Source organism: Cinclus cinclus, chromosome 7 (genome assembly GCF_963662255.1).
Source record: "Cinclus cinclus chromosome 7, bCinCin1.1, whole genome shotgun sequence".
Lineage (NCBI taxonomy): Eukaryota > Metazoa > Chordata > Aves > Passeriformes > Cinclidae > Cinclus > Cinclus cinclus.
Window position 1 is genome coordinate 21,478,507 of NC_085052.1, and position 26,921 is coordinate 21,505,427.

At 41.4% G+C, this 26,921-nt stretch overlaps 1 protein-coding gene across 1 annotated transcript; it reads right to left on the reverse strand.

Annotated features, from left to right (window-relative positions):
- Positions 1–1,266: 1,266 nt before the first annotated feature.
- Positions 1,267–16,627, reverse strand: DUSP29 (dual specificity phosphatase 29). The gene is made up of 3 exons (XM_062496261.1): positions 16,443–16,627; positions 6,487–6,707; positions 1,267–1,511 (listed from the first exon to the last, which is right to left on the reverse strand). The coding sequence occupies exons 1-3, from the start codon at positions 16,625–16,627 to the stop codon at positions 1,267–1,269; spliced, it is 651 nt and encodes a 216-aa protein (XP_062352245.1).
- Positions 16,628–26,921: the final 10,294 nt, after the last annotated feature.

Below are 26,921 nucleotides of genomic sequence, written 5' to 3' on the forward strand. Positions count from 1 at the left end.
AGAGAACTCTCCTGTGTGCTTGATGGCCAAGGCATTCCTCTCAGCACTGAGCAAATACCTCCTATCTGATATATTAGGTAAAATTCTGATAGGGAGGGTGAGGACCTCACCTTTTGCAGATGCAGCACAGGTAAATGTGGCTTAATTGGGATCATCCTCATTTTAAGAATATCAAATGCAGGCAAAATTCATTGTTTCAAAATACAGTTGGTGATAATTTATATTGAACAGGGTAAATGGAATATGTTAAGGCAGAAAATCTGTATGGTGTCCCCATTAGTGTATTAGCAGCACTTCTGTCAGCAGATGCAGTTATTAGCAAATGTAACTTATGTGGGCTCACCATGACCTATAAAGATGGCTAAAGCTGAGATAAACATTTAGAAGTGATAGATATGAACAGTGTCTGGAAGCACTGCTGCAGCTTTCTTCGGCTGTTAGGTTACTGAGAGGCATTTTTTTTAAGACTTCATTAGTGCCCCTTGCCTCTTCTAAAATCTCATTAGAACTGGTTATAATCCACTACAAGTTAGGGGGCTGTTGGATCTCTAGAAGTTCAGCGTAGAACTTCATCATAACAATGTAAAGGATGTGACTGAGGCAGTTGAAGGATTTAGGACAAGTTAAGCAATTAGAACTGGAAGTCCTAAAATGTTATGTGCATGTATCTCCTTGAATTGTCCCTTGTAGCTGCTCATGCATCTGATCTCCACAAGGGTGTTGCTTTGTTTCTATTTGTCCTGGTGTAGTTGATCCTCATTTAGAGGCTCTCTAACTGCTGTGTTGTCCTGGATTATCACTGAAAAAAGACATAGAATTGCCAGGAAACAGCACAAAAAGGCTGTGAAACTCTTCAGGACACTGGACTAGAGAATTCAGTGTTTTTCCTGCAAGATTTCTTCAGGAGTGCCTGTCTGCAACTCCTTTAAAGGCTGTGGGCTTGAGTTAGAATCAGGATTCTGGGGCTACTCAACTATGAGACAGTTTTAAGTTGTGCTTGCTTTTATGTTGTAAATGTTTGTGAGTTTTTTGCAGAGAGAAAACCTAATCTTCTGGTGTAACACAGAATTCTCCTAAGGGTGGAACTTTGTAAGATGATGAGTTTTAAATTTGGTTTCCCTCCTTTCTCCTCTTGACATTATATTTGAAATGACTTTGCTCTTCTTTCCTAGCAAATAATTCCTTGTGACTGTATAATTAACTACGCCTTCTCCTCCCCTCCTGTTAGGAGTTTCTTTTCCAGTAGCACAGCCATGCCAGGACGTGCTAGATGGTGGTGCTGTTCTGCTCAGCAGGTGCTAGGCTGTTCTTGCTGTTCCTCCTCTGCAGTGCCAGTGCTATGTCCAGTTCTCTCAGCTGCTTCAGGAAGCCCCGGTTTGGCATGATGCAGCGGTGCTTTGACACTTGCTCAATGGCATCCACCACTGTCATGTTCTTGTAAATCATCAGGTAAGCCAAGACCAGCGTGGCTGAGCGGCTGCGGCCCATGGCACAGTGAACCAGCACCTTGCCTGTGGAAACAGAGGGACACATCAGAGGTGACACGGAGTGATCCTTGCCTTTGGACAGTGATGGTTTCTGTAATGCCCTTGCTCTATTTGGTGTTTTGAATACCCCTACCAGCACTCAATAAGCCTCTCTTTTCACATGAGGGAAAACTGAGGCTGTAAATCTTACAACTGAATATCATCCACAGTGGGGATGATCCATTTAATCCTACACCAAATTTCTTTGTATTTGTGAACAAAGCTTGCAGAGAAGGCCTGGGGGCTGCATTAAGTATCATAGCAAGCCCTGCTTCAGCCTTGTTTTACATGCCTCACAAACAGTGTGTATGTAACTCTGTGTTTGGGAATAATGACCAAAGCACAAGGGTGTGGGAGGGTTTGTTGTGCTCTCAGAGTGTCCTTCCATGGGAATAAATGGAATGCATGGGGGGTGCCTTTCTCAGTTCTATTAACTAGACACAGAAAGTCACCAAATTTTATTTTGGTTTTTTTTTCATTCTGACAGTAATGTCCTTTGAGATCTAGACTGTATCACTTTATGCCCATTTTTGAGGGCACAGGATAAGAAAGGCCACAGGTATATAACCAAGGGGTGGAAAGAAACCACCTCTTACACTATAGAAAGCTTCTGTAGAAATTTCTGGCTAGCACCCCGTTGTGTTGAATGCAAGTAGTGCTTCACCACCACCATCATGAGTGTTCTAATATGATCATCTCCTTGCAGTAGGAGCCTGTCTCGTAACCTGTGAGTGCAGTCTTTGCCAAGAGTTTTCATCTCCCTGTAAACATGCCACAGTTTAACTCTGTGACACTGCCTGGCTTAACTTGGGGCTTCCAGAGGCAGGAAGTCCTTGGCTCTGGATAGTAACAAGGCTGTAAGTCAAAGTGGAGCCTTCCGTGTTAGCAGTATCTGGGGGAGGTGGAAGAAGAGAACAGTAAGTGGGTTCAGGTCTGATTGGCAGATTTTGAAACACTTCAAAAGACTTCCAAAAATGATTTAAAGCTCTCGAGGGGGTCTTGCAAAAGGTTGAACTGCTGAAGGAAGTAGATTTGGAGAACACTCTCTGACACCCTGCTAAGCAGAATTGCCACAGGAGAAAAAAATAAAAACTGTGCTATCAGGGCCAATAATAGTTTATCTCTGTCAGTTATGCCTAGTGAGAAGTGCTGGGTGCAAAGCCATGACTCCTGCTGATTAACTCCTTTGCTTCCAGGCACAAGAGGATGCCTTGGCACAAGTACCATTGCTGTGTAATGGATGCATCAAGAACTGCCAACACTAAAGGATTAATGGTTACAGCCTGTATCCTAATCCCAGCAGATAGTCTTTGAGGCATCTTGGCAAAATTCCAGTCCTTCTGATAACTAAAAGTGCCTCTTCCTCTCCTGGAAAACGATAATCCATTCTATTATTACTGCAAATATTTGAAGTGGATGAAAACACTCATTTGTTTAGCCCTTCAGTGCTTCTCTTTAGAGTTTCCCACCTTGTAAATCTGTTGCTGTTGAGGTGATAAAAATACGATGGGATAAGGAATGCTTTGCTTTGTGTGGGTGGCAAATGCAGGAGATCTAGGAGGAAGTACAGTTTCATATTGTGTTAACAAAAGCAAAATATGGCTGTACAGTCTTCTGAAATGTCTACTGGTTTGCAGAAAAGGAAGTCTGTCCTTTGCTGTGTGTGAATAGTCAAGAACCAAGTGCCTGTTACAGCAGAACACTGATGCTTTTCTGCAGAGCCACGTCCCTTCTGTACTATTTTGTAGTCTCTTCCATTCTAATAAGACTCATTCCCCAGAATGGAGTTTGCACTTGAAGTCTTGGATTCTGACCACTTACATCTTCAAGGCGTGCCAGAATATGCAGTATCAGTGCACAGAGACAGGTCTGATGAGTGGTGACAGGTCTCTGAAATACTTCATTCGCTTGACTTGGGTTTGTGTTTCTTGAAAATTTGTCTATATGCAGCACTCCTTTTACAGAGTTAGTTGGAGCCATGAATGTTGAGGTGTCTTCGGTCAAAACCCTCAGGTCATTTTTTTCTGTCTCATATGTTTCTTCCCACTTTTTCTTTTAAAATCACTGTCTTTAGTGAATTTTCCCCTGACGTTTTAACATGAAGTGAAAATGCTATTCCCCTCTGTTCTACATTCTGAGGAACCAAAATTCCAAGGGAGTGAGTATTAAATCTGTAGCTTAGCAGGGAATCTAAAAACTTCTTAAAATAATGTCTTCCTTTCATGTTTTACAGGCCTCACTGATAAAAATTTTAAGCTGTTCTATGGTCTGAATTGCATGTTTTGGGAAAGCTTTATGCGCAGCAGAATGAGAGCATGCATAATTGTGACCCAGTAGAGTTTGCCTTTAAGTCTTACTCTTATAACTGTTATTCTGTCCATCAGCCCATGCTTAAGCCCTGCATATACTGTTCTTATCAGGGAATTTCTTCACCATCATGAAGACTTTGAATGTTAAGTCAGAATTAGGACTCTTTTGACAGCATGCAAATTGCCAAGCTTTCTGGTTTGTTTCAGAGAGGGCCTTCTTCATTAGAAGGACAACTTGTTTCGACAGTATTGACTATTGAGCATCTTCCCAGCAAAAATCATTATCTGAAGACATCTGTTCAATTAATTTGATCATTTGACTGAAGGTCATACCCCTGATACAGCCAGAATGTGAAACAACCACAGTAAATTCATTACCACATACATTCTGGTCACACAGGCTGAAGCTTTTTACCTTCCCCCCTTTCCTTCTGCATTTGCTTACATCTGATACAAAGCAGCTAAGCAATGCAAAGGTGTTACAGATCAGAAGTATTTAGCACCACACACTGAAGTCCCATGTCATTACCACTGGAGATAGATGCTTGGTTTCTTCATACAACATCCTGTTTAGGAGTCTGGGTGTTGTCAGTCATGAAGGTGCACATAAAATAGCCTGTTCATTTGGCACTTGAAATGCAGAACACCTCTCTGCACTAAATACGCACTCACAAATAATACATTTGTGTTGTTGGAGGACAGCACTAGGTACCTCTAGTCTTTTCTTCCATATGAGACATCAGTCCACACTTTAGTCTAGCTTCTGGAGTCATTCTATTCTGTAAATATGTATTGGAAAGTTATTGTCATGCTTTAAACCTCTTTGTCTTGCTGGGCCATGCATAGTGTCTTTATGCATATCTGTGGCTGGGATAAGAGGTATACATATATACATTTTAGTTTTCCCTCATGAGAATGAGGGAAATGTTAAGAGAATATTAAGAGCTTGCTCTTTTTCTCTTTGAGTATTACAGTAGTTATTTTATTGGTCTTCATCAGGAAAAGATCCTAGCAGACTTGCTTAACAGCCATGAGAATGTGGCAGAAATTACTACAGCTACATAAATCACCGCAATTTGTAGTATCTACGTGAGTGCAAATTTGTTTGTTTGTTTGTTCACCCAGTCACTCTTCAGTTTGGTTTTGTGGTGTTCCAGTGCTGGGCTGGTGCTTACTACTGTCTCAGGACTTCCTGGACTTTTGATGTGGTTTTGAAACAAAAAGGTTAATATCTCTCCCTTCCCCCCCCATGTCATCCTTCTCTCCTACAGTATTTGTTGGGAAGCAAGGCTTTTTTTCTTGCCCTTCTGCTTCCCTTGTGCTTGTTTCTTTACCTCAGTACAGCAGACTAAAGTCTTACGGGCACAGGAGGGTGGTGGGAATGAGGAAGTCTGCATTTCTTATTCTAGCTACTCCAGTCTGACACTGACCTCTGGCCTGCAGCCATGGCTAGACACAGGTATGTGTTAGTTATCCTCTCCTTTCCAAAGGCAGTGCTTCAGACACACTTGTGTGAAATGCTGGGTATCTTTCTTCATAAGCAAGTAATCTCCTGAAGCAGTTTCTCCTGCTATTAGGACTTTGATTTTTAGAACTGATCTGCTTTCAAGGTTTTCTCCTGAGCAAGGGAAGGGACTGTTGCATGGAATGTACTTATTGAAAGGTAAAATTGTAAGGACCTGGCTGGCTATTGGAAGCGAGTCAGGTAGTAAGTACCTGCAGCTGAACTAGACAGCCAAGAGAAGCTGACACAAGGCCAGAAACTTGATATCTGACCCTCTGATATTAAGGACTCTGTAGGTCAGCAGGAAAGTTCTAAGTTTCTCAACTGGTTTCTGGTAAAATATCCTGCTGAGATTTTTTTTTTTTAAAAGTATATAGGGGGAAGGAGTAGGAGTAATATTGAAAGTCAGTGTGAGGCCTAGACTGTAAGCACTTCACATCAGTGTAAAGCTTTCTGATAGAACACTGCTGGAGCTCGGCAAATAATGAATTGCAGTAATCAAGCTGAGAAATTACAAACACTTTGAAATGTTTGTAGATTACTGCTGTCAAAGCTGTATCAGTTCCCTGCTGCTTGGAAGATGGCAGAGATAAACGTTGTAAGTTGGGGTAGATCTGATGGTCAGGTACGAAGAGTGGGTTCTGTATTTTTAAGAGAGAATCTAATGGTGCAAAGCATGAAGCTGTGGAATGACAGCATGGAATGTCTGAGATCATTCATGTTCTACTCCCACCACTGTGCAACTAATAGTCATTTGACCTGTCTTGATAGGGACTAATTAGAAAGAGGAGGAAAACACAGCGTATTAATGTCACCTATGTGATGTCCAATTGTCTTTGACAGGTTTTTGAAGGAGTCAAAACAACAACAAAAAAATCTGTCAGACAGGACCCCTTGATACAAGCTGTGATGCTTGAACTTTGACAAAAATAAGGGTCTCTTGGGGGGGGAGGGGGTATTAGTGAGAAGGGCCCTGATTATATCACTGCCTTTTATTAAACTGGTTCCCTACTACTAGTTTTATTGTCTAAACTATATTTGCCTTGTTTCATTCCTACAAGAAGGAAACAGTGGAATTATGTTTTTAATTAGATAAATAAATGGTAAATACTATACTGGTTTGAACCATTTTCAGCACCTTCCTTACTTCTTTCATCCTGAAGTGCACTATCAATGAATTTGGAAGCTGAATAGAAGAACTGGCTGAGGTCAAAAGTGGGGAGATCATCTGCTTCCACCCCATGGTACTCCACACTCATGCTGCTGTAATATTCTGGTCCCGTGTCCACGTTGCGCTGCCCGTGGGCCGCGTTGAGGATGTGGGTGAATCCCTCCTTCTCCAGACTGTAGCGATCCAGTGCAGTTTTTCTGGTAAAACAAAAACTGTCATGTAAGTCAAGAAGCTTCTTCAAGACTAGAAAAAGAGTTTAAAAAACCTCTAACTTGGTATGTTCTAAATGATAATAAAACTGATAATGCTTTAACAATGCATCATTTACCACTTTAAGGATCTTAAGATATTGTCATTCTTTTTGGTGTTCCTAATTATCTCCCCCAGGTCCTTAGAGCATGTTTAGTATGAATTTATTTTCCTGTTATCTTTGTACATAGGAAATACTGGCTTCAATCCATCTTGTCCAGGAAGAAACTTGAGATACAGAAAGAAATAGAAGGAATTATCTCAAGTCAGAAGAGGAAATCAGTGGCAGAAATTGAAATAGGACCCATGAATGCCGTTTTCCCCTTCTGTCCCATCAAATGATATTGCAGATGTAATAGGAGTCAGTAATATATGTGTAGTAAAATCATCTGAGATTCAAAAAGAAGCTCTTGTTCCCCAAAAGAAGTTACTGAGTTTTTCTCCATTTCTATAAAAAATAAATAAAATTTTAAAATCCTGCCCTTGTGTGACTATAACTCCCTATCACAACTCCATTTTACTGTCTTGTTTGGTCAAACCAGAGGTCTAAAGCAAAAATAACCAGATAAGGAAATTGGATATTAGCCTTCAGAGGAAGCTGGAAGTCATATATTTAGCCAAATGTTCACATTTGTTCTTGTCCTCACTTCCCCTGGAGAAGGGAACTCAGAGAAGAGAGGAAAAGTTAGATTTGTATGTTCAATACCCACTGTAGGTGCTTGGTTTAGTATGAAATTCCTTAAAAAAAGCAGAGCTCGTGGCCAGGCATGTAAAAACTTCATTTCTTCCATTACAGAAAACTTACAGTTTGGGAAAGTTTTGTTCTGAAAAAGCTGTCAAGTTTCATTAGTGCCTAGGAAAACTACAAAGCTTTTTACAAATAGAAAAAAATGGCATAGCCTTTTTTCTGTTAATATGTTTTCATATAACTACTGCATGATGTACGTTTGTTTGGAAAAAGCTTTTTTACTTCTCTCCATGAACGTTTCCTGAACAGTTCTGTGTGTAAATGTAGCTGCTGTCACACAGGCCACTGTGGTGAGCTACCTGCTGTGTTTCATAATTTTAGTGACAGCCCACAATAGCTTGAAGTTGACTGCCTTCCCAGCCTCTAAGTCAAAACCCCCTCTGAGCAGTCAACAACCTAATAATTAGAACATTTAACTAGGATATGGATACTGAAGGTTTTACCTATGCTTGCTCTTACTTAAATTAAGCCCATGATCATGCCCTGCAGAAATTCCTTTCTGGTCAGGAATGTTGTCTTGACAGTACTGGTATTTTTGCCATGAAATAATGTCACACATCCCCTGTATGATCATGTAAAAAGTAAATAAAAACTTCTTAGTGTGGTGATACCTATCTAAATAAGTTCAGTAGACTCTGGAGGACAAAGAAGCAGCAGCATCATGCTACTAATGCTCCAAGTTACCACCTTCACCGCATGTTAAATAATGCTTACTCCTTCCCTTTTTATTCCTATAGCAGTGATTGACTGAGGAAGACTTTCCTTCTTCTCCCTCCCTTAAGGAGGCTTGTGCCTTAGGATTCTTTTTAGCTGTGAATGCTCTGTATGTATGCATTGCCAGCAGAGACACTTCAGTTCTATACAGAAAGGATGGAGAGTACTTAAAACAGGTTAAATGTCCTGGCTGAAGTGTAAGGGTGCAGTGAATAACTGCTGCTCTTCATTTTGATGTCCTTGAGGTGAGTTACAGTTCCTGCTTTCAAATTAAGCCTGGTTTTTTTTTTTACCTGCCCGGTGCTGGAATAGAGAAAGTGTTGGTTTTCATTCTTCAGACTTGGCCCAAAGTATGTGTTCTACAAACCATGTGAGACTGAGGGACTGAGAGACCCGTGCATAAGGAGAACCCTTGCCAGTGGAGATCTACGTGCTGAGTAGGAAGTAGGACTGCAGAGTACCAGGATAGCAGAAAACCAAAGGTTTTGATGGACTGTAGGTACTATCCCACTTTAGCTTCTGCAAGCACTTCTCAGGCTAATAAACAGCATTAGAACTAAATTATGAAGTTGTTCTGAGGAAGAACAATGTCAAGCAATAGGTTACAGTCATGAACATTTGACACTTGTTTTTATATGAAATCAAATTTTCCTGTTTCCTTGATTGGAGACTGCCTTTTGACACAATGGGTGCAAGGAATGTATTTTTATGACAGTCATACAGTCTTGTTCTATTTCCTAGGATCTGATTTTGCTGTATTGGGTAGCCTCAGTTTTCCAGAAGGTATTCAGAAAGAAGGGATACTGTCTTTCAGTAACTTGCCTAAGCAGTTAACTCAGCTGGGCCAAGCTTCTGTGAACTTCCCCTTCCATCTCCCAGTCTTGCCTGTAGCTGCATTCTGTGAATTTGAGGCACAGGACGGAATTTCATTTAATCAGTTAAATTATTTTGCATGGCAAATGCATTAGCTGTTGTTTTGCCTTTGACCTGTCGGAGGTTGGGAATATGTACATTATTACTGTTTGCTCCCTTTGGTTCCTGACTTGGGCTGGAAATGGAGTCAGAAGCAGCAATGTATCAACCTTGAATGGTGTTGCAAAAATTCATTATAAATGCTCAGATGTAACTAAATCATCATCTGTGAAATAACTTTTTTTTTTTTTTACCAGCAAATTACAAGTATACCAATGAATTTACGCTCTGTTTTCCTTAATGCTTGGGGTAGGCTAACTTTAAAATGTTACATGCTTTCTTAATTGTGCTTGATATGCAAACTGATTTGGCAGTACCCTTTGGACTGAATGGAACCTTACCCAATGGAATTGTTGTCTTTATAATACAGATACATATTTTCTTTTTTCTACTGACATTGCTAATCTGAAAAACTTCCAGAAAATGAATGCTCAGTGCCGAGCACTCAAATCTGTTATGTTCTCCACATTTGCACTGGAATAGCTATCACTCAAACTGTGTGTGGGTGTTGTAGAACCTGTTCGTGGAAGCAAGACCTAAAATACTTGCCCTAAGTGGAGCAGGGTCAGTACAGGTCCTGTGGCTACGTGACTTTTGCATCTTCAGGCCGAGCTAGTGCGCACAGTCTGTCAAGAGGATGCCAGGCACTTTTATTACAGCAGATACCCTGGACACTTTTATCTATGGAAAGCTTTTCCTAAGGTTTCTAATATATAAAGTTTTGTGCAGATATGAAGAAACAGTTGTTGTGTAATAGAAAATAGGGTTCACTGGACTGCAAGAGGTGCTTGCCTTGGGCTTTAGAATCTGCATCTTTTGAAGAAAGCTGAAGTGACACTTAGTCTTTTTCACGAGAGATTGCTTGGTTTCAAACCTAATATGGTGATTAGAAAGTACTTTAGCTCTTTTGTCTTTTTCTCTATCCCTCCCAGTCTTACACTTGATAATTATATTTTCAGAAGAGATTTTGCTACAGTTCTTTGAAAAAAATTTCTCTTTTTTTTTTTTCCCGTGTAAAATCTTTCCTCAAAATCGAGGTCAAGAGCCCAGCTGGACCACCACTTGTCATGCTGGCTCAGGTTTGCTTGCTTTTTACCTCCTGTCAGCCAATACTTTGTACTTTGATCATAAACGTTGCCAGGCAGAGATGGCCTGTGCTGAGACTGACACTGTCATAGTGTAGGCAATTAAACTTGGGGTCACACTGGGCTTGCAGTAGCTTGGTTGCCAGTTAACAGAGCAAGAAACAGCCTGGTAAGGTCTCACATGGGGGACTTGTGTGACTTGTGTGTGACTGCAAATGGAAATGTTACTGTGCCCCTCAGCATGCGTGCTTGTCTGCCCATAGCCAGCAGTGAGCTCTGGCTTTGGGAGAAGGACGGGTTTGCTTTCCACCCTCAGCTGAGTGTGCAGTGTCAGTGCTGTTGTGAAAGCATCCCTCAGTACACTGTAACCAGAGCCTGTGGCGTTGGCTGTTTCATCATGCATGATATGTCTGATTACACCCCAAGGAGAAGGGAATGCTCTTGGCCTTCCTTGCCATTTTTACGATGCCTGAGGTATCAGAATTGTAGAGCAAAGAGAGAAATAAATCAGGCATGAATATCTGATTGGTTGAGGTTACTAATAGCATAGGATTGTTCAGGGGTATATGAATCATTACCTTTTTCTGGAGAATTTATGACTCTCTCTATAATTCACTTTTGATTAGAAAAGGCATAGGTTTTTTTCCCTTGCAGTTGGCTCACCACCAGAGTGTAATAGTCAAGCTAACAAGATTCTTCTTTTCCCTTCTTTGGGTGCTGCTGTTTCCTCTCAAATTGTGATTATTACTTCCATTTTTGTGATTATTGTTGAATTTTAAGTAGCCATTGTAAAGAGGAATTTGCTACAAATGCCAGTGTAGGTGAAGCTGCAAGCATTTGGCTACTCTTGCAATTGTTTTCATTTTGTATATCTCCACCATCTGTGCTATTAGAACTTGATTTCCTTTTCCATGGTGCAGCTGTAGTCTCCAGTGTCTGCCTTGAATGCGTTCCTATGCAAGGAAGGTGAAGTGTGGCACTGGGAGATAACGGTGAAAATTTCAGTGTAATTCAGTTTAGTAAGAGATGACCTGGGCTGATTAGTCCCATGTAAAAGCTCATCAACTCTTCAGTTCAGAGCACATAAACTTATGCTAAAAGTTAAGTATACCCAAAAGTCCTTTTCTCTATATTAAGCAAAAGCTCACTGCTTTGCTGAATCTGACCCTGCATTTAATGTAGGGCAGATGGACTCATAAACATGTTTTTAAAGTTCTGAGGCAAGGGGGAGTACTTTGATGTGGGAATGCCACCTCAGTGGTGAAAACCGGAGATAAAAATGACTTTCACATATGGATATATTGATACTAATAGACTCACCAAAAGGGGAAGCTGACCCAGACAAAGGTGTCATCCATTTTCAGATGGTTCCCAAAAGACTGTTTACCTGTTGGATTGTACAAGGGCAAATAGAGGGCTTGTCTGAGACTTTAACCATGCTTGCTGCCAGTTTTAAGGCTAAGTTTCATAAGATAAATAGCAACTCAGCAGCAAACTCTGCATTTGTCTGGAAGAAACAGCATTAGTAGTTTTAAAATGAAAAAGAATGCTTTCTTTCAGGTTGCTGTCTCCAGCTTACCAAATCCCCTCTCTTCAAAAATGCTGTCATAAGAAGCTGTAGTCCCAGCTGCTTTTGTTAGAAAGTTACCCAAATCAATGGAATTGAAAGAGAGGGGAAAGGAATTTGCAGGCATTGCAGCCTGCACCTTCACACACAGTATTAAGTATATCAAAAGCAGCTAACAAAGGGAAGATATGATGGCTCGTGAGGAAAACATAAGTACACTTAAAGGAAGGGATGTACTACTCCAAAATATCTCAAGAGCATGTGGGCAGAGCAACTCCCTTCCCAGGTAAGTCAGCACCTTACAGCTGGTACTGCTCAACCATGAGTGGTGTGCTTATCAACTTTAGGTAGAGCCAAGTCTCTTAAACTTCATGCAAAGGTTGTGCAATGCAAACATGTTTCAGCATAGACTGTTCAAGCCAAAGATTGACATGACCCAGATTGACAACACACCAGGAAATCTGAGGCAACATGTTACTAGGAGGGGAATCGTCTCTCTCAAACTTTTCCATTTACTTAAGCGCTGAAGGAAAGCTCAATGCAGGATGATAATTTACCAGATGGTCAGTGTCAGAAAGAAGCTTGCTGAATATAGGCAATATTGACACTTTCTTAAGAAAATCTGGCTGTTCTCCCTCCTGAGGAGAGATGTTCAGAATTTCCAATAATACTGACCCAATTTTCCTCGGTAATTTCAGCACTGAAGGAGTCTAGAGAAGTGGAGCATTGTATCCCCTTTTCCTTCTGAGGTGTTGTTCTGTTTCTCTGGGTACCTCCTGTTAAGTGTGAATTATAAGAATTTTTAGGTACCACTGAAAATAGTGAACAGGATTGTCAGAATATGGAATAGAAAAGATTTAGTAGTTCATTTTCTTTTAGCCTGAAATGGTGGATGTAGTGTTTGTGACACAACCTAGACAGAGGAAATAGCACTCTGCTTTCTATACAGCAAAAGCACTAAGCACATGTGCTTTGGTCAGTGAAGTCAAGTCCTGGTCTTGACTTCAATTACTTGTCAAATGTTAGAAATCACTGATAGACAGATGTTCTTTGGAGAAGTTCCACTTGTCTTAGAAACCATTGCAGCATTAAGGCTTACTGTCCAGTGTTAAAGATCTGATTTTCTGGGTTGCTAAACTGCTGTTACAATTGGCAGGTTCTCATTCTACCCAAGTTAAAACTATGTCCTCAAGAGTGTTGTTTTAATCTAAATCTACATTTGCTTCTATTTTTATATTATTAATACTGGTGTAGATGGTAGGGATTTGTAATGCTAAAAGGTGGGAGGAAGCTGTTTTCTGGCCTGAGTCCCATCTGTTTTCTTCTAGGTTAGTGTAAATTGTTTTTTTACTTAGTCATTTGGGGAAAAAAACATACTGTATTGCTTCTCTGCACAAAGGTAAGAGGAGGAAGAAATTAGTTTTAGTTATGCATATATTTAGTGTTTAGCTATTTGTTTTAATTATCATGCACTCCAAATTGTGGGTTTTATGTTACTTGTCTTCCTTACCTGTGTTAGTTCTGAAGACCATGAGCCATACCACAGCACAGACACAGACCATAGCTTTTGTGAATTACAATCTCAGTTCAGCTGCATACCCAGAAAACCATTTTACATACTTGTAAAGAATTACATTTCAGAAGACTTCTTTTTTTTTTTTTTTTTTTCTGGGAATAGTTTGAGAACATGGGAAGACCTGAAATTGTGATCAGGCCTTAAATCCTAAGGAGATCTAGTGAATGTTTAAGAAAACAAATTGGGAGACCTTAGTCTTCAGCTAAAAGTGGAAGCCTAAACATCATCTCAGGTAGTAAGGCCATCACTGAAGAGCTGTAAGAAGAAACTACAAGAGGAGTAGCTGGCAGAGATTTTCCATGTAATCCCAGTGAACCAAACAGGTTTGGGATTTGCCAGTAAAATTGACTGTGTGAGCAACCAGGTGGCCAGTGGAAAAAAAAAAAGGAGAAAGACAAGGCTGCTTTCCATCCCTTTAGAAGACTTCTAAATATGAGGATACATGCAAATAATAATCCTGGTAGCAATTTAATCAAAATCTTAGCCAAGAGTGATTTATTCCTATCACTGGGCTGTGTCATACAAATTCCAGTATCTGGTCTTTAAAAGCCCTTGGAACTTGCTGGAGGAAAATTTCAATTGGAGCTGAACACAGCATGTTATATTTTGAGGCTTTGATTATTCTGGGTCTGACAGGCTCATAGAGATTTCATTGCCTCTGGGCAACATCTGCAGTGAAGCCTCCTAACAAAAGGATGGAGTGGCCTCACAGGGCTTCTTGATAAGCCTGTATTGCATTAGAAGGAAGATGTGGTAACTGTAGTCAGGGTAATTAATTAGCATTTCCATAAGCAGTGACAAGTCCTGTTAGCCTTGTAAATGCAGGAGGCAGGAATGAAGCACAGATGTGGAGGCTCTGACGATAAACTCTGCACGTGTGTGTTCATTTGATTTTGTTGATGAATTCCACCAAATTCTTTCAAGATCTACCTTAATTTAGCATGGCTGAGATGCAAATTCACCCAACATCTGTTCATGGCTTGTGGCATCTCTTTGGCCACCAGTTCTAAAGCAAGATCTTAAAACAGTACAAAACCTTGCTATACTAAGGGAGTAAGCTGTTGGTCAGGGTAAGATATGGAAGTGGCTCTAGGAAGAATATAAAGGTCTGTGGATTTTGCCTATTTCAAAGCAAATTTTAGTTAGGGTACTGAAAGCCTGTATCTTGCCTGCAGACCAGTTCTCCTCTCAGATTTTCTGCCGTGTCAAGTTTGCCCTTGCCTGGCTGACAGTAGTAGTTCTCTTTTAGGGAGTCCCATTTTCTGATGAAGTTTTATTTCTGTTCCCCCCACCTGCTCCTCACTTGTTTTTCCTTCTCCATTGGTTTTCTCATTTTTGTCTCTTGTCATGGTAGGGGACTTGTTTTCTCTTGAAGCACCACTGGTTTTCCTCCTGACTTAAGACCAGCCCCCAGCAGAACCACACTGCCCAGCGTGATGGGGTGTAGCTCTGTGTGCCTCTCAAGAAGCTTGTGTTTCTGTTCCTCTGGTTAGTTTGTATGAAGTGCCAGGTGTGTGGTGTATTCAGAGTCATGCCTTCCAACTTCTACTAAATTGCAAAGTGTAAGAAGCCACTGCTACAGGAAGATCACAGGAAAGAGTCAATGACTACTGTCCGAGGCTGCTGAGAGACTGACTGACTTATGGTTACATCCCTTTGCTCAGCAGGCACAGCTATAGCATCATCACAGACATTAGAGGAAAATTATTCTAACAGCTTCATTCCAAATAATTCTGCTGGTGATTTTAAACAAGGAAGTAGGAAATAAATGCCAGAAGAGGCTGTTTTTTATGGTGAATCTTGAGTTAGAAATATCTAGCAGAAGGGGCAGGGCAGGATGTGGAGAGAAAAATTCAACCCCCTTTTCTTTTGTTCCTGAATCATTTGGGCAGGCTGTTCCCATGGCTTCATGTTTTTTATCCCATACCACACATACACTCTCTCTCCCCCCCACCCCGTCTCTAAAAGTGGGAGTCCTGGCTTGGTTCAGGACCAGAGCTCTTGTGTCTTTCTGTTGCCTCTGGTGCCACAGAAGTAATTGGTGGATGATATTAGGAGTCTTGTAACTTTCAAAGCTGTATATCTTTCCTATTTTATAAGCTGGCAACAGATGAATTTTAGGACCTTTTAAAAAATTATTGAGAACTTTGGAGCCACTGGGGCTCCTACTTGTGTCTTTCAGTGCTGATGTAAAAATAAATGTCACGTTAGTGCAGGGTGTAGAGGAAAATGGGAATTGGACCAATAATGCCAAAGGGGTAAGAAAAGCTCTCTTGCTCTGCTCAGGGCTTGGGCTGGGGGATTTTTTGGTGGCATGTCTCCTGCTGCAGCAATCTTCTCTGCTTCTTGGAATAGGCTGTTTCTAGTTTAGTCCTGTGCTCAGCAGAATTAAGTCTGTTTTGTGGGTTTGGTTTTTTTCCAGATCACACTTGGTCTGATCAGTGAGACATATCTCTGCAGATTTGCTTTCCTCAGGGTTCTCTTTGCTTTAATCTCTTGAGCAATTTGGAAATGCAGAGTGTTCTATGTACACAAGCACAGGCTTGGAAATGCAGAAATACAAGTCCAGGGTGAGCTGTCTCTTCAGTCACTTCTCAAGAATTACATTTTAGGCCTAAGCCAATCTAAGGTGTGGCAAACACATCCAAGCCATGCTCTGTAACTGTGGAACGACTTTCACTCAGAGATAAATAACAAATTGCTCCTTGAAATGAACCATTTAAAAAAAGATCATAGAAATAGAGCTTTAACCTCTGCAGCCTACACTGGTTCCACAACCAGTGCTGTCGCTCTGTCTTTAACAGCAGCCCGGCTGCACTTGGCGCTTTTCTGAAGCAGCAGTAACAGTCAGGGCCACCACCCCAGGCACTGACTGCTCTGTGGAACCCTGACATCTGTCATGGGTTTCAAACACTTTGCTCTGTCACTGAGCTGTGTTAAGAAGAGCTTGGTCATCCCCTGTGTAGAGGAGATGTACAAAGTGTCCTTATCTGCCATGAAGGGGGTACTGTGTTCACTTACTCGTCTCCTATGTAGAGGCTGGGCCAGACTTCATTGACGTGAGTGTACTTTGGGCATCCCTTCCACAAGAGCCTCTCCAGTTCAAATGCTCCTGGGGTACAATAGTCCTCATCAGGATCTACTTTGACTGTTGTATATGCATTTTTCTTCCCAGCATTCCAGCTTCCTGATGACATCTTGTCCATGGAGTAGCACTCTCAGGATGTGCAAGAAACTGGAATGCAATCAAAACAGACCATTAACCCAAGGAAACACAAAGCAAGTGACTCCTGCTTCAGCTGTGGGATTGTGAGAGCAGCACTGACCAGGTGTGATTGAGCATTGCTTGAGACAGATGAACATGTTCTGTGGCAAACATAGACTTGCACCCAGATTTCTGCCTCCCCAGAGTAAGGTGAGGAATATGTTGTGGGATGAGCTCACCAGCAAAGGAAACAAAACTCAAAGGTTTGCTGTTATTGAAGTTCAGTCTCTGCCAGGAATTTGTTTCTTGTTGGGCAAGAATTTGGTAGGTCTAACAGCCTAGGGATCTAAAGTACCTAGGGGAACTGAGTACAAATTTAAGTTGTTGGGTTTTTTTTTGTCATTAACTAAGATCCTCCTAAAGGCTTGTCCTTTGTGATTTTCAGCAATGTGGGGAGAGTAAATGTGTCTATTCAGGTGAATGTTGCATGTACTGTTGTACTCTCTTCGACTCTTCTTTCTTCAGTGTTGCCAGCTGCAGATTTCCCTGTCTGCTGCATCTCCCTGTGGGCTCTGCTTTTATTTCTCCTGCTGGACTCTCTGGTGTCTCAGGGTAGCAGTTGCTCATGTCTCTTATTCCCTTAAAGGGAGAAATTGAACCTTGTGGTTCTGTAAGAGACTTTTAACAAGATGTAGTGTTGGGCTTGGTCTTACGAAATGTGCAAGTAGAGCCTACCAAAAATCCATTTTTCTTGCAGGCAATGAATCCCATAGTTGCTCCAATTTTGGTTTTGTTTTTTTTTTTTTTTTTGGGTTGGTTGCTGAATGTTTGTGTCCTTTTAATTCCAAAAGTCTGGCTAATGCCTTCATGCAGCTATTGTAGAGCTATCCTGAAAGCAGGATGTCCATTTTTCACTAACATCCCATGTACCCATGGGGCTTGTTTGCTCACTTTGGGCTCTTTTGTGCCTGTCATGTTCTGTTTTTCTATAAAGCTTGAAAAAGTCAAATGATTCCTGTTTTCCTACTCTAAAGCTGTGTAAGATTGTGGAGTCACTTTTTGTTTGGCAAGTATACACCTTTGTTCAAAAACTGGCTTGCTTTCACTGGCAAGGGGATCTATCTTTCAGCCATTAAACATGATGATGATGTTTAGCTAAGCAGTCCTCTCTTGAGATTTTTAAAGGGTTCTGAGAATTCCAGCTTGTAACAAATTTATCTTGGGCTTGTCTTGCGTGCCTATGTGTAGTACCAAGTCCCATCTCTCTGCCCCAGTAGCCATGCCCTGGGAGAGCCTTTTTCCTTCCCATGCCAAATTATGCTAATTCTACATGCAGACTCAGCAGTGTAGACAGATAATGTTTGTCTGTCAGAGATACAAATCTAAGACATCTGACTTTGGGAGTGATTAGGCTGTTATCTAGAAATTGATAAGAACTGCTGTTTGTCTAGTAAGGAGTTATCTTAACTGAGAGCCTGTTGCCTTGATGCTGAAGGACTGACTACTTTTATTCACTCCATTACATGGGATGGAGGAGAGGAAAGGAAGAAGAGAAAGCAATGTAATCAGTAATCACAGTTGGTGGCCACAGAGGATTGATTTGTTACACCTCAGAACAGGGCAATTACATCTGCAAATGCTGGTTTGTGGTACTGGAACACCGGCGCAGTTTGAAGCTTGGTTAACACTCTGAAAGCTCGACCACTGCTGAGAAATCCTTGTTTCTGTCTGTCCCAGGAAGCCATATGCTCCCTGAACTTTCAAGTACGCTGTGTTCTTTTATGCCTTGCCAATGTTATCTGCTGCAGGGATTTTTAAATTGAATTAGAGCACAGGAAAGCATCAGCTGAAATTCTTCTAATAAAACATGTATTTCAGATTTGACTCTTGACTATATACGAAGTAACAGAGTTTAACTAGCAGGAGGAGGGAAAAGGGGGCAAAAGGACTGGTTTGCTACTTCAACTCTGGAAATAATTGCCATTATGCTTTTGGTTGGGGGAGGAAGGGCTTGCATCTTTCCTGGAATCAAAGATGTCTAACCTCACCTCATATTAGTTGTTCTACATACACCAAACAGAGCATCAGGATGACTTTTCCCTATGCCAGCCCCTTTGGAATAAAACATTCAAAGGAGATGGGATTTTTTTTTTTTTTTTTGAGTTCTTAACAGTTCTTAATGCTGTTGTGGGTATATGGGCTGAATGTTTAGCACAAGCCCAGGCAGGGAAAGCTCAGATTTCTCTGGCAGACTTGTGTGGAGAGGAGACCATCTCTTGCAGAGCGTTCACCCAGTGCAGTCAAGACGGCAGCCAGATTGCAGGGTTACCTCTGCACAGGCTTGTTGGAGTAGACTCCCACTCCTTGTGGTGTTTCATGTGCACTATAAGTGAGTTAGTGCAGGCTGAATGATGTACCAGTGCTGTACCAGCTCAGCAGTCACTTCATGGCACTGCACTGTGTTGGGGACACACAACCTTAGATTACAGGATAGTCTGAGGTGGAAGGTTCCCACAAGGATCGTGGTAAATGAATGCCCCACATGGAGAATGCAAGACTGGCATTATCAGCACCTTGCTCTGACCAACTGAGCTAATCCCAGGGTCATGTCCAAGTCCTCTAGAGTAGGGACCATCCTTATGTCCTTTGTGTAAAGAACTCTGCACTCTGCCTGCTCCTGGAAATGCTGCTCCAGGACAGCCTTTTTATTTCATGGGGGAGGGATGAGAAGTCAGCTGGCTGTGGAACTGCCCTTGTCCCAGAGGGTTCTCCCCCGAAGGAAGGTTTGAGCCCAGGTTCAGGACATAGTGAGGAACAGAGCCCTGTATCTGGGGCCAAGAGTTCTGTCCCAGTGAGGCCAGGCAGTCTGCAGCTCATCCCACCCCTTCCCTGTGCCTAAAGCACAGCTTCCCACTCGTTCTACCAGCCTGTGCCAAGGCCAGGCTGTGTGAGCTGGTGAGACCTTCGTGTTCCCTGACTGTGCCAGCTGTGGGGGCTGGTCAGACCTGGGTGTGGGGCACACCTCAGTGGGGCTCACAGGTGCTCAAGCCTGTGAGATTCTACCTGCTGAGCCCAGCACCCCACGGGTTCTGCTGCTCGATCCAGTGTGTGCACACAGCACTGAACTGCTGGTGCTCCCCAGTTCTGCTGTCGTGGGCTTAAGGGTATTATCTGAACAAGGATGATAAAAATCCAGTCATCTGCATTTTTATACCCTAATCTTTCTCTTCATAAATAAGACCAAAGTGCATGTTATCTAATAAATTTTATTTGTTAATCGCTTGGATGACTGGAATATTTGTCCCCCTTGGGTTATATGTATATAAATGAAAATATTGTTAGTGATTTCACAAAATGGTAATTCAGAATAATGGAGAGTTAATCCTCTTTTCATTAGTGAGCCACTTCAGGACATACACTGTGGCAAATTATACTGCATTTTAAGTCATTCTCAAGTGCTGTGCACTAGAAAAAAAAAACATTAAACTAGTTTTGCATTGATAGAAGCAATTGTGTGGCTAATTTGGATAAGCAGCATGCATTAGGCACAGCAAAGGAATCTCTTCTTTATGTTCACTATCTACTCTACAGCTGCCAGATGTAATTTCTTATACAGCTCTTTAGGTTGTTTTTTTTTAATTTTATTTTTAACAAAGCGAAGAAGGAAGAAAGAAAGTGCAAGGGAAAAAAAAAAAAGACTGGCAGATTTTTCTTTCTTATCTGCTGTTTAATTCAGAGCATGAACACAGTCTTGTGGCTGAAGCACTAATGTGGCAGTGAAAGATTTGTCTTTTGCACCATGTTTGGCATCCCTTGAACTACTCAAATTAACCCAAAATTTCCAGTAAGACCCTGTAAAGTCACAGAGTGGAGTGGCCCATTTTTAAATCTGTTCAATTGAAGGGATGTCTAATCCTACCACAAAATTTGTAAGGGTGAGTTAATGATTTTGGAAATGTCAGTCATGAGCTCTACAGTTTGGAATCCCACAGATGGGGGAGAAAACTGAGCTTTTTTTTCTAGAGGTGAATATCAGAGCCTCAGTGGTGCTGTGTACATTTCTAATGGTAGTTTTCCACATGTAGTGGAAGTTTTTGAGTACTTTGAGACTGAAAGCTATAAGTCATTAGCTACATAACAAAATATTGTGTTTCTTAATATTTTTGGCTCAATGTGCAGTGCAAGCCCTAGTGGTGTGTATAAAGATGCCAAACAATTTGGCAAGATTTATGCCTGGGAGTTAAGATCCAAGTCAGCCGTAGAGACTTAAAAAGAAAAACATCAGGCATGCACAGACAAGGACTGCATTTGCCTTTGTCCTGTGCAAAGGCCCATATATCCTTTCCTTTTCTGCACTCCTCCCTGGCACCGGGGGTTCCTTCATCACTGCTGTTGTCCCCACCATATGTACTCTGTCTGCCAACTTGTAGCTGTATTTGTGTGCCTGAAGCTTCAGATCTTCAGTAAAGTCAGAGCCCAGTGGCAGTGGTATAAATATGCAATGAGAGAGGCTAACCAAGTAACAAGTGGGAAGCAAAATGGAGAGAAGACAATTTTCCTTGCTCTTTTCTGTAAAAGTATTTGTTGTCCTGTCATACTGGGCACAGGGCTTCCTTGCCTCAATGCCCACTTCAGTCCATATTTATACAGTGGAATAGTTTTAAATTCTTTGCCACCCATGTGTCCTGCTCTTGGAAGTTCTCCCAGCTCCTATAACACCGATCACTTCTGCTAGTGGTGCTTTTGATGCTAGCTTTATTAAATTTAATTTGGTGTGCACATGTGCACAAGCCTTGGTTTTGTACTCAGAGCTGGCCAAAAGCTACTTCTCCCTGAAAATACCAGGCAGTCACAAATTTACCCAGTTTAGCTCAAAGTGAAAGTATTTAGCATTTGGCAAACACCTAAATATAGAAACTGTTTGTAAATGTGGAGGCAGATTTAAATCTTATTCCTGTTCTGATGCTTTCAGATTTTGCTTCCTACCTGTTGTCAGCTCTGAAAAAGAGTGGAACTGTGATAACATTGTAAACTTTTTTCCAAGATGCCAGGGGAAGGAAAGATAGCCATCTATCAGCACTGAGCGTTTCTTGAGGTGTCTATAAAAGTAATGACACATCTGCTGGACCTTATACCCATTTTAGTGCAGTAGAGATAAAGACTGTTCCCTTGAAATTAATTGGTGGTTTGACCCTCAAAACTGGGGACTAAAGTAGTTAATCTACTGCCATGAACACTAAATCCAGCAAAAGAACAAAAAAGAGAAAAAAAAAAACCCTGCATTTCTATTAAGAAATAATTTTTGTGCATGAAGAGCTTGTTGCTAAGAAATTACTCCCATTTTCTTTTCTGATCTTGGATAGAGGGCAGACTTACTTGAATGTTTTTATTTATCAGGAGAATTCAACACAACTGAGGTTGTTGGACTTCTGTCTTCCAGGGAGTAAAACCTGAGACCTTCTTGCCTTACAAATTACTGCAAAACTAATGGTTTTGTTTTTATTTACTTCCTTCTGTCAGTTTAATAACCACCTTAGATAAGAGCTTCACAGAGAAGCAAGGTTTGTAACAAGTGTGTACAAGAGGGAAGGACTCAAGAAAAGGTAAGGATGGAAAATACCAGTTCTGTACTTTGAAAAACTGTGCAGAAAACTTGAATCTAGTTTAGTAACCAGTCTTCAAGTAAGCACTTTCTCAGTGCTGAAGGGAGACAAAAATCAGATCTAATGACTGAGAACCTTCAGAAATAGTGAGGGAGGATCTACTCAGCAAGTCTTTGAATTTTTAAGAAATGTTCTGTTCTTCCATTTCCAGCCCACATGCCAGACACATACCTCCCTTCAGGGTGAAAAAGTGCTTGCCCTTTTTGAGTATGACTAAGCAGAGGGCTGTTTTATAAACTGAAAAGTTCTTGCAGAAGCCAGTGCACATGTCTGGAGCACAGTGTTTGCACTTGGGAGGAGGATAAACAGCTCTTTGGTTTCTAAACTTTTTGTAACTCAAAGTACATCAGTTGAGCTAAGAGCTGGTCAACTGCAGTGACAAAAGCTTGCTCTGTCAGATGATTTAATGAAATTAATCTAAAATGGTGCTCCCAGATATACCCCTCCCCCTCCCCTTGCTGTTTTGCTCAGATTTGGAAGGCTGGCAGCAGCCATGAAGAGCTGTGTGCTTCCCCTGTAACCTCACACTTGTACTCCAGTGCACTGCAATGAGCTGTGCTGCTTCAAAGGTTCCTTGGGTGGGTTGTGTCTTGTTTTGCTTAGTTGGGCTTTTTCCCCCCTAACACTAGGCCAAAAAGGTTATTTTTTTTACAAATACTTCTTGTGATGGAGATGTCTTTCGAAATATATTTTTCTAAAAGACCCCTAAAAGAATGTACCAAATTCCAAAACTGGATTTGCGGGATACTTAAGCAAAAAATACAGTCCTCTGTTCCCTATTCCTGTCCAAGTCTTCACCAAAATTAATTTACTTCAGTAGTACTTACTTTATTTTAACCCTGCATTCTTATGGTTAAAGCATTCACGGACTATAAAATAGTTCATCTATTGCAGTCATCTTTATAAACAGCTTAGAACCAGAATAATTGTAGCCTCTGTGCAATTATTTCCCAGACCCTCCTGCTGTGAATATTCAAAATTAACCAGTTATTTCAACGAATTTCTAAGCCACATATGTCTTTTTAAAAACTTATTTTTGCCCTCATTCTTTATTGTTGACTGGACTGGTTAACTGAAAACAGATTAAGCTGAGATTTTATTAAATATTATTAGAGTGCCCAAAGAAATTTAAAACACAGCATCATTTGAGAGAATTTTAATTCAATTGGAAAAGCTAGATTTGACTGGAGGGTGGAACAATTATTGAAGAATAGGCAAAATATTCTGGGACAGATGTTACAAGTCTAAAAATTGCAGTCTAATTCCCTAACTTTTACATTTAAATTATCTCCAGGATAATTACAGTTTTGGCACCTAATTTCCTATTTTATAAAATGATTTCTGTAACACAACAAATTTGGTTTTCTCAAATTATACATTGTACTTTCAAAACCTTTTTCAGTCTGTAATACTTTTTTTTTTTTTCTCTGCAACAAGCTAATGAAATTAATAGCTACCTCAGCAAGTTTTCCAGTTCTCACTCTTCTCCCTGCTTTACTAAACCAGGTTAGAAAAGGCAGGAAAAAGGAGCAAAAGTACAGAAGAAAATGTTTATAGCTTAGCCTTACCTGTAAGCTTAGGTGGTTGCTGTAGGTAACTGGGTCCTGTGAAGTGCAGCAGAACGACAAAAGAAACCTTACTAACTTTGCAACTAGTCTATTTTTAGAGGAGGTTTTGCTGACTCTGACCTTGAGTGCTACCCACTCCAAATGACGATCTTTACATCTGTTGGTAAAACTATTCCCTGATGTGACCTGAAACATTAAACCTGGCAGTTTAGTTATCTAGTCTTGGTATGACTAAGATAACATGATGCCTACATGTTGACTATAATAAAGCAAGCATCATCTTTGATGTTGTCCCCTTGTCAAGGCCGATGCTATGTTTACTGCTGCATGTGGGTGAGGAGCATTGCACTGCTGTTTTCTGTCATGCTGTGCACAAGTGACTTGGCACTGGCACTATGGGCAACGGGAGAGGTGGCATTCTGACAAGATCCTTTTCTCTTGCACGTGCACCACCAGAAAACCATCTTCCCCTGCTTCTTGTTTTGGTTTTCTCCAGTGCCAACACTTTCAGTACTCATCTAACTTATGAAATGCCTTTCTTTGCTGAGAGTGCAACATGGTGCTCAGCCCTGCTCAGATATGGTGACATGAGCACAGCTTGCCAAAAAGAGGAAGAGGTGCAACCTCCAACCTTTGAAAAATTCTCTACTTCCCTAATGAGCTCCATGGCTTCCTGCTGAAGAAAGCCTAAAACTTTCTCTGTTAAGTCACAGCCAGGTTCATCAAAACCAAAGCTGGGCTCCCTGGTGTCACAGCCACGCCTCTTTCACTCCAGTACTTCGCTGCTGTGAGTGGTGACCTCCATGGCCACAGGGATGAAGGGCTTGGGGATCACACACGAGCAGCTCTGGTACACATCCTCTGCCTGGGTATTCGTTCTGCAGCAAGCCTGCCTTAGAGCTGCAACTCACACCACAGCATTAGTAGGAGATTTTGGTGCTGTTGGTTTGTGATGACCTAAGCTGCAGCTGTCATCTAAGTATTGATATTTCTTAAGAGAAATTCTTCACATCTTTTGTCTTCTGCCTGAGAGTGGGAAAAAGAGGCAAAGAGACCAGTCAGGGCAAGTGTGTGATACTGGAAGTATCCCTTTGGTCTCTGAACCCTTTTTTTCTGTTGAGTTGATCGTTCTGGGAATGACCTCTCTGAGCAGACCTGCACGCACTGCTTGCCTATCTTTCTGCCTCACAGTGCTCTCTACTGTCACACCAGTGCCTGCAAAAAGCAGCCAGCTGTTGATGGAAACCTCTTGTGGAACTTGTTACATTTCTTGCAAGAATAGAAACCGTCTTCTGTGACTGCAAATGCCTGTGCCCTACCAAAGATTCAGGTTGTCTGACCATTTTTCAATAAAGTACCCAAGTCCTACAGTAGCTGCCATTAATTTTCAGTGGGACACAAATTCCTGACTATGTCAGTTATTTTTAATGTTGCATTAAATCCTTTAAATCACCTTTGTCATCCCCTGTCTGTTTAAAAGATAAAAGTTCATCCCAAAAGGACCAGGGCCAGACTTGGCCATGGCCTGTGGCTAATACTGCAGTACAGATGTAAAGTAATAACAAAGAATTTCAGTTCAAGTCCTGGGCATTGGATCTGCTGCTGTTTCATGCTAACAGCATCACTCTAGCCAAGTTTCTGCATTACAGAGCAGCCAAGCTCCTCCCTGCCAGTTATTCAGACAGTCACTCTTAAAATGAGAAAGAGCTTGGATGCTAGAAACCTGCTGTGCCTTCTAAGACATCTTGTAAGATTGTTGTGCAAATTAATTCTATACTGATAACAGAGAAACTTTGTGGAGGAGGAGACACAGACCCCATATAACAGAAACTAGCATCAGTTGCTTTATCTTTTATCCCTGCAGGTGACCCAGTATGGGTAATATGGGTAAGATGATCCAGTAGAGCAGCAGTGCTGGTGAGAGGAGGCTGCTGTGTGAGGTCTGTGTGCCCCAAGGATGGGCGGTGGTCTGCTGATTGTCTCTGACCAAGGTTGTAATTCTGATGAGATTCATAGCATTACAACATCTTGTGGTATTGCCATTTTCAGGCAGGCATCTGAAAAATAAGTATTTTTCTGTCTGAATGGCTGTCTAAACAATATGAGCCCTCATTCTCTTTTCTCTGTAGAATATGTGCAGAAGGTCACTCACCTTACAGAATAGGTAAGATTGGAAGAACCAGAGTGGGCCATCTGGTCCAACCTCCCTGCTCAGGCAGAGGCACCCCAGAGCACATTACACAGGATTGTGTCCAATTTTTGGGACTATTTGTCTGTGTTTCCATTAGTTTTGTTTTTTGTTAAGTAAAAAATCCTAGCTGCTGAGATGGTTTGAGAGTGGCCAATGACTTGGAGTGCTTTGAACCTGGGCACATAGAAAGCACAGCAGGAAGGCTCTCATTTTGGAAGAGGTAACACCTGCCTTCTGGAAAGTTGAATTGTTACCTCGGACTCCTAAAAGCTGATGTGTGCTGTGTTACTAGTAATTTCTGAAAATCTTGGCCAAACTGATGATGGTGCTTTGAACACACAGATCACGCCTCGTTCCTGGAGCCTTGCCTGCATCCAGCCTGCTCATGTTCCATGTGCAGATTCCTGCTGTAAGGGATCATCTCCCAAGGGCAGTCACACAGTGGCACTGGGTACTAGACACTTTCTGTTGAACAAGAGTACGGAACTGTGGGAAGAATGAGAACTGAAGTCACATCCAGAGGGAAGAGTTGGAAGGGGGGGAAGCTGTTTTGGTTTTCTTTTTCCCCCCTAGAAAAATCTTAGAAGGAATGAGCTTCTTCCACAAAGGAAAGGAAAAGGGAAAGCAATTGTAGATTTCTGGCCAGAGCACACTAGAGCTGGAAAAATCTGACACACTAAGGCTTGAAATTTTTATGTTGGTTTAAAGAAAAAGCTTTGAGTAAAGTTCTGCTTTACAAGACTTCCCTCCCCCATTCCAACCTGGTGAACTGGAAGATTTCCTCTTTGCCACAAAATGCGTTCTTATTTGGAAAAGCTGGGTTTTTAACAATTTCATGGGAAGAATAAGTATATAATTATATAAGATTGTCCT

What these genes read in the sequence shown, in the direction of transcription:
- DUSP29 (XM_062496261.1), bottom strand. Translation starts at nt 16,627, where the DNA reads ATGGACAAGATGTCATCAGGAAGCTGGAATGCTGGGAAGAAAAATGCA. An exon ending in AGCCTCTACATAGGAGACGA is followed by an intron (nt 6,708 to 16,442) that starts GTAAGTGAACAC and finishes TTGTTTTACCAG; the next exon opens with AAAAACTGCACTGGATCGCT. An exon ending in TGCACTTCAGGATGAAAGAA is followed by an intron (nt 1,512 to 6,486) that starts GTAAGGAAGGTG and finishes CTGTTTCCACAG; the next exon opens with GCAAGGTGCTGGTTCACTGT.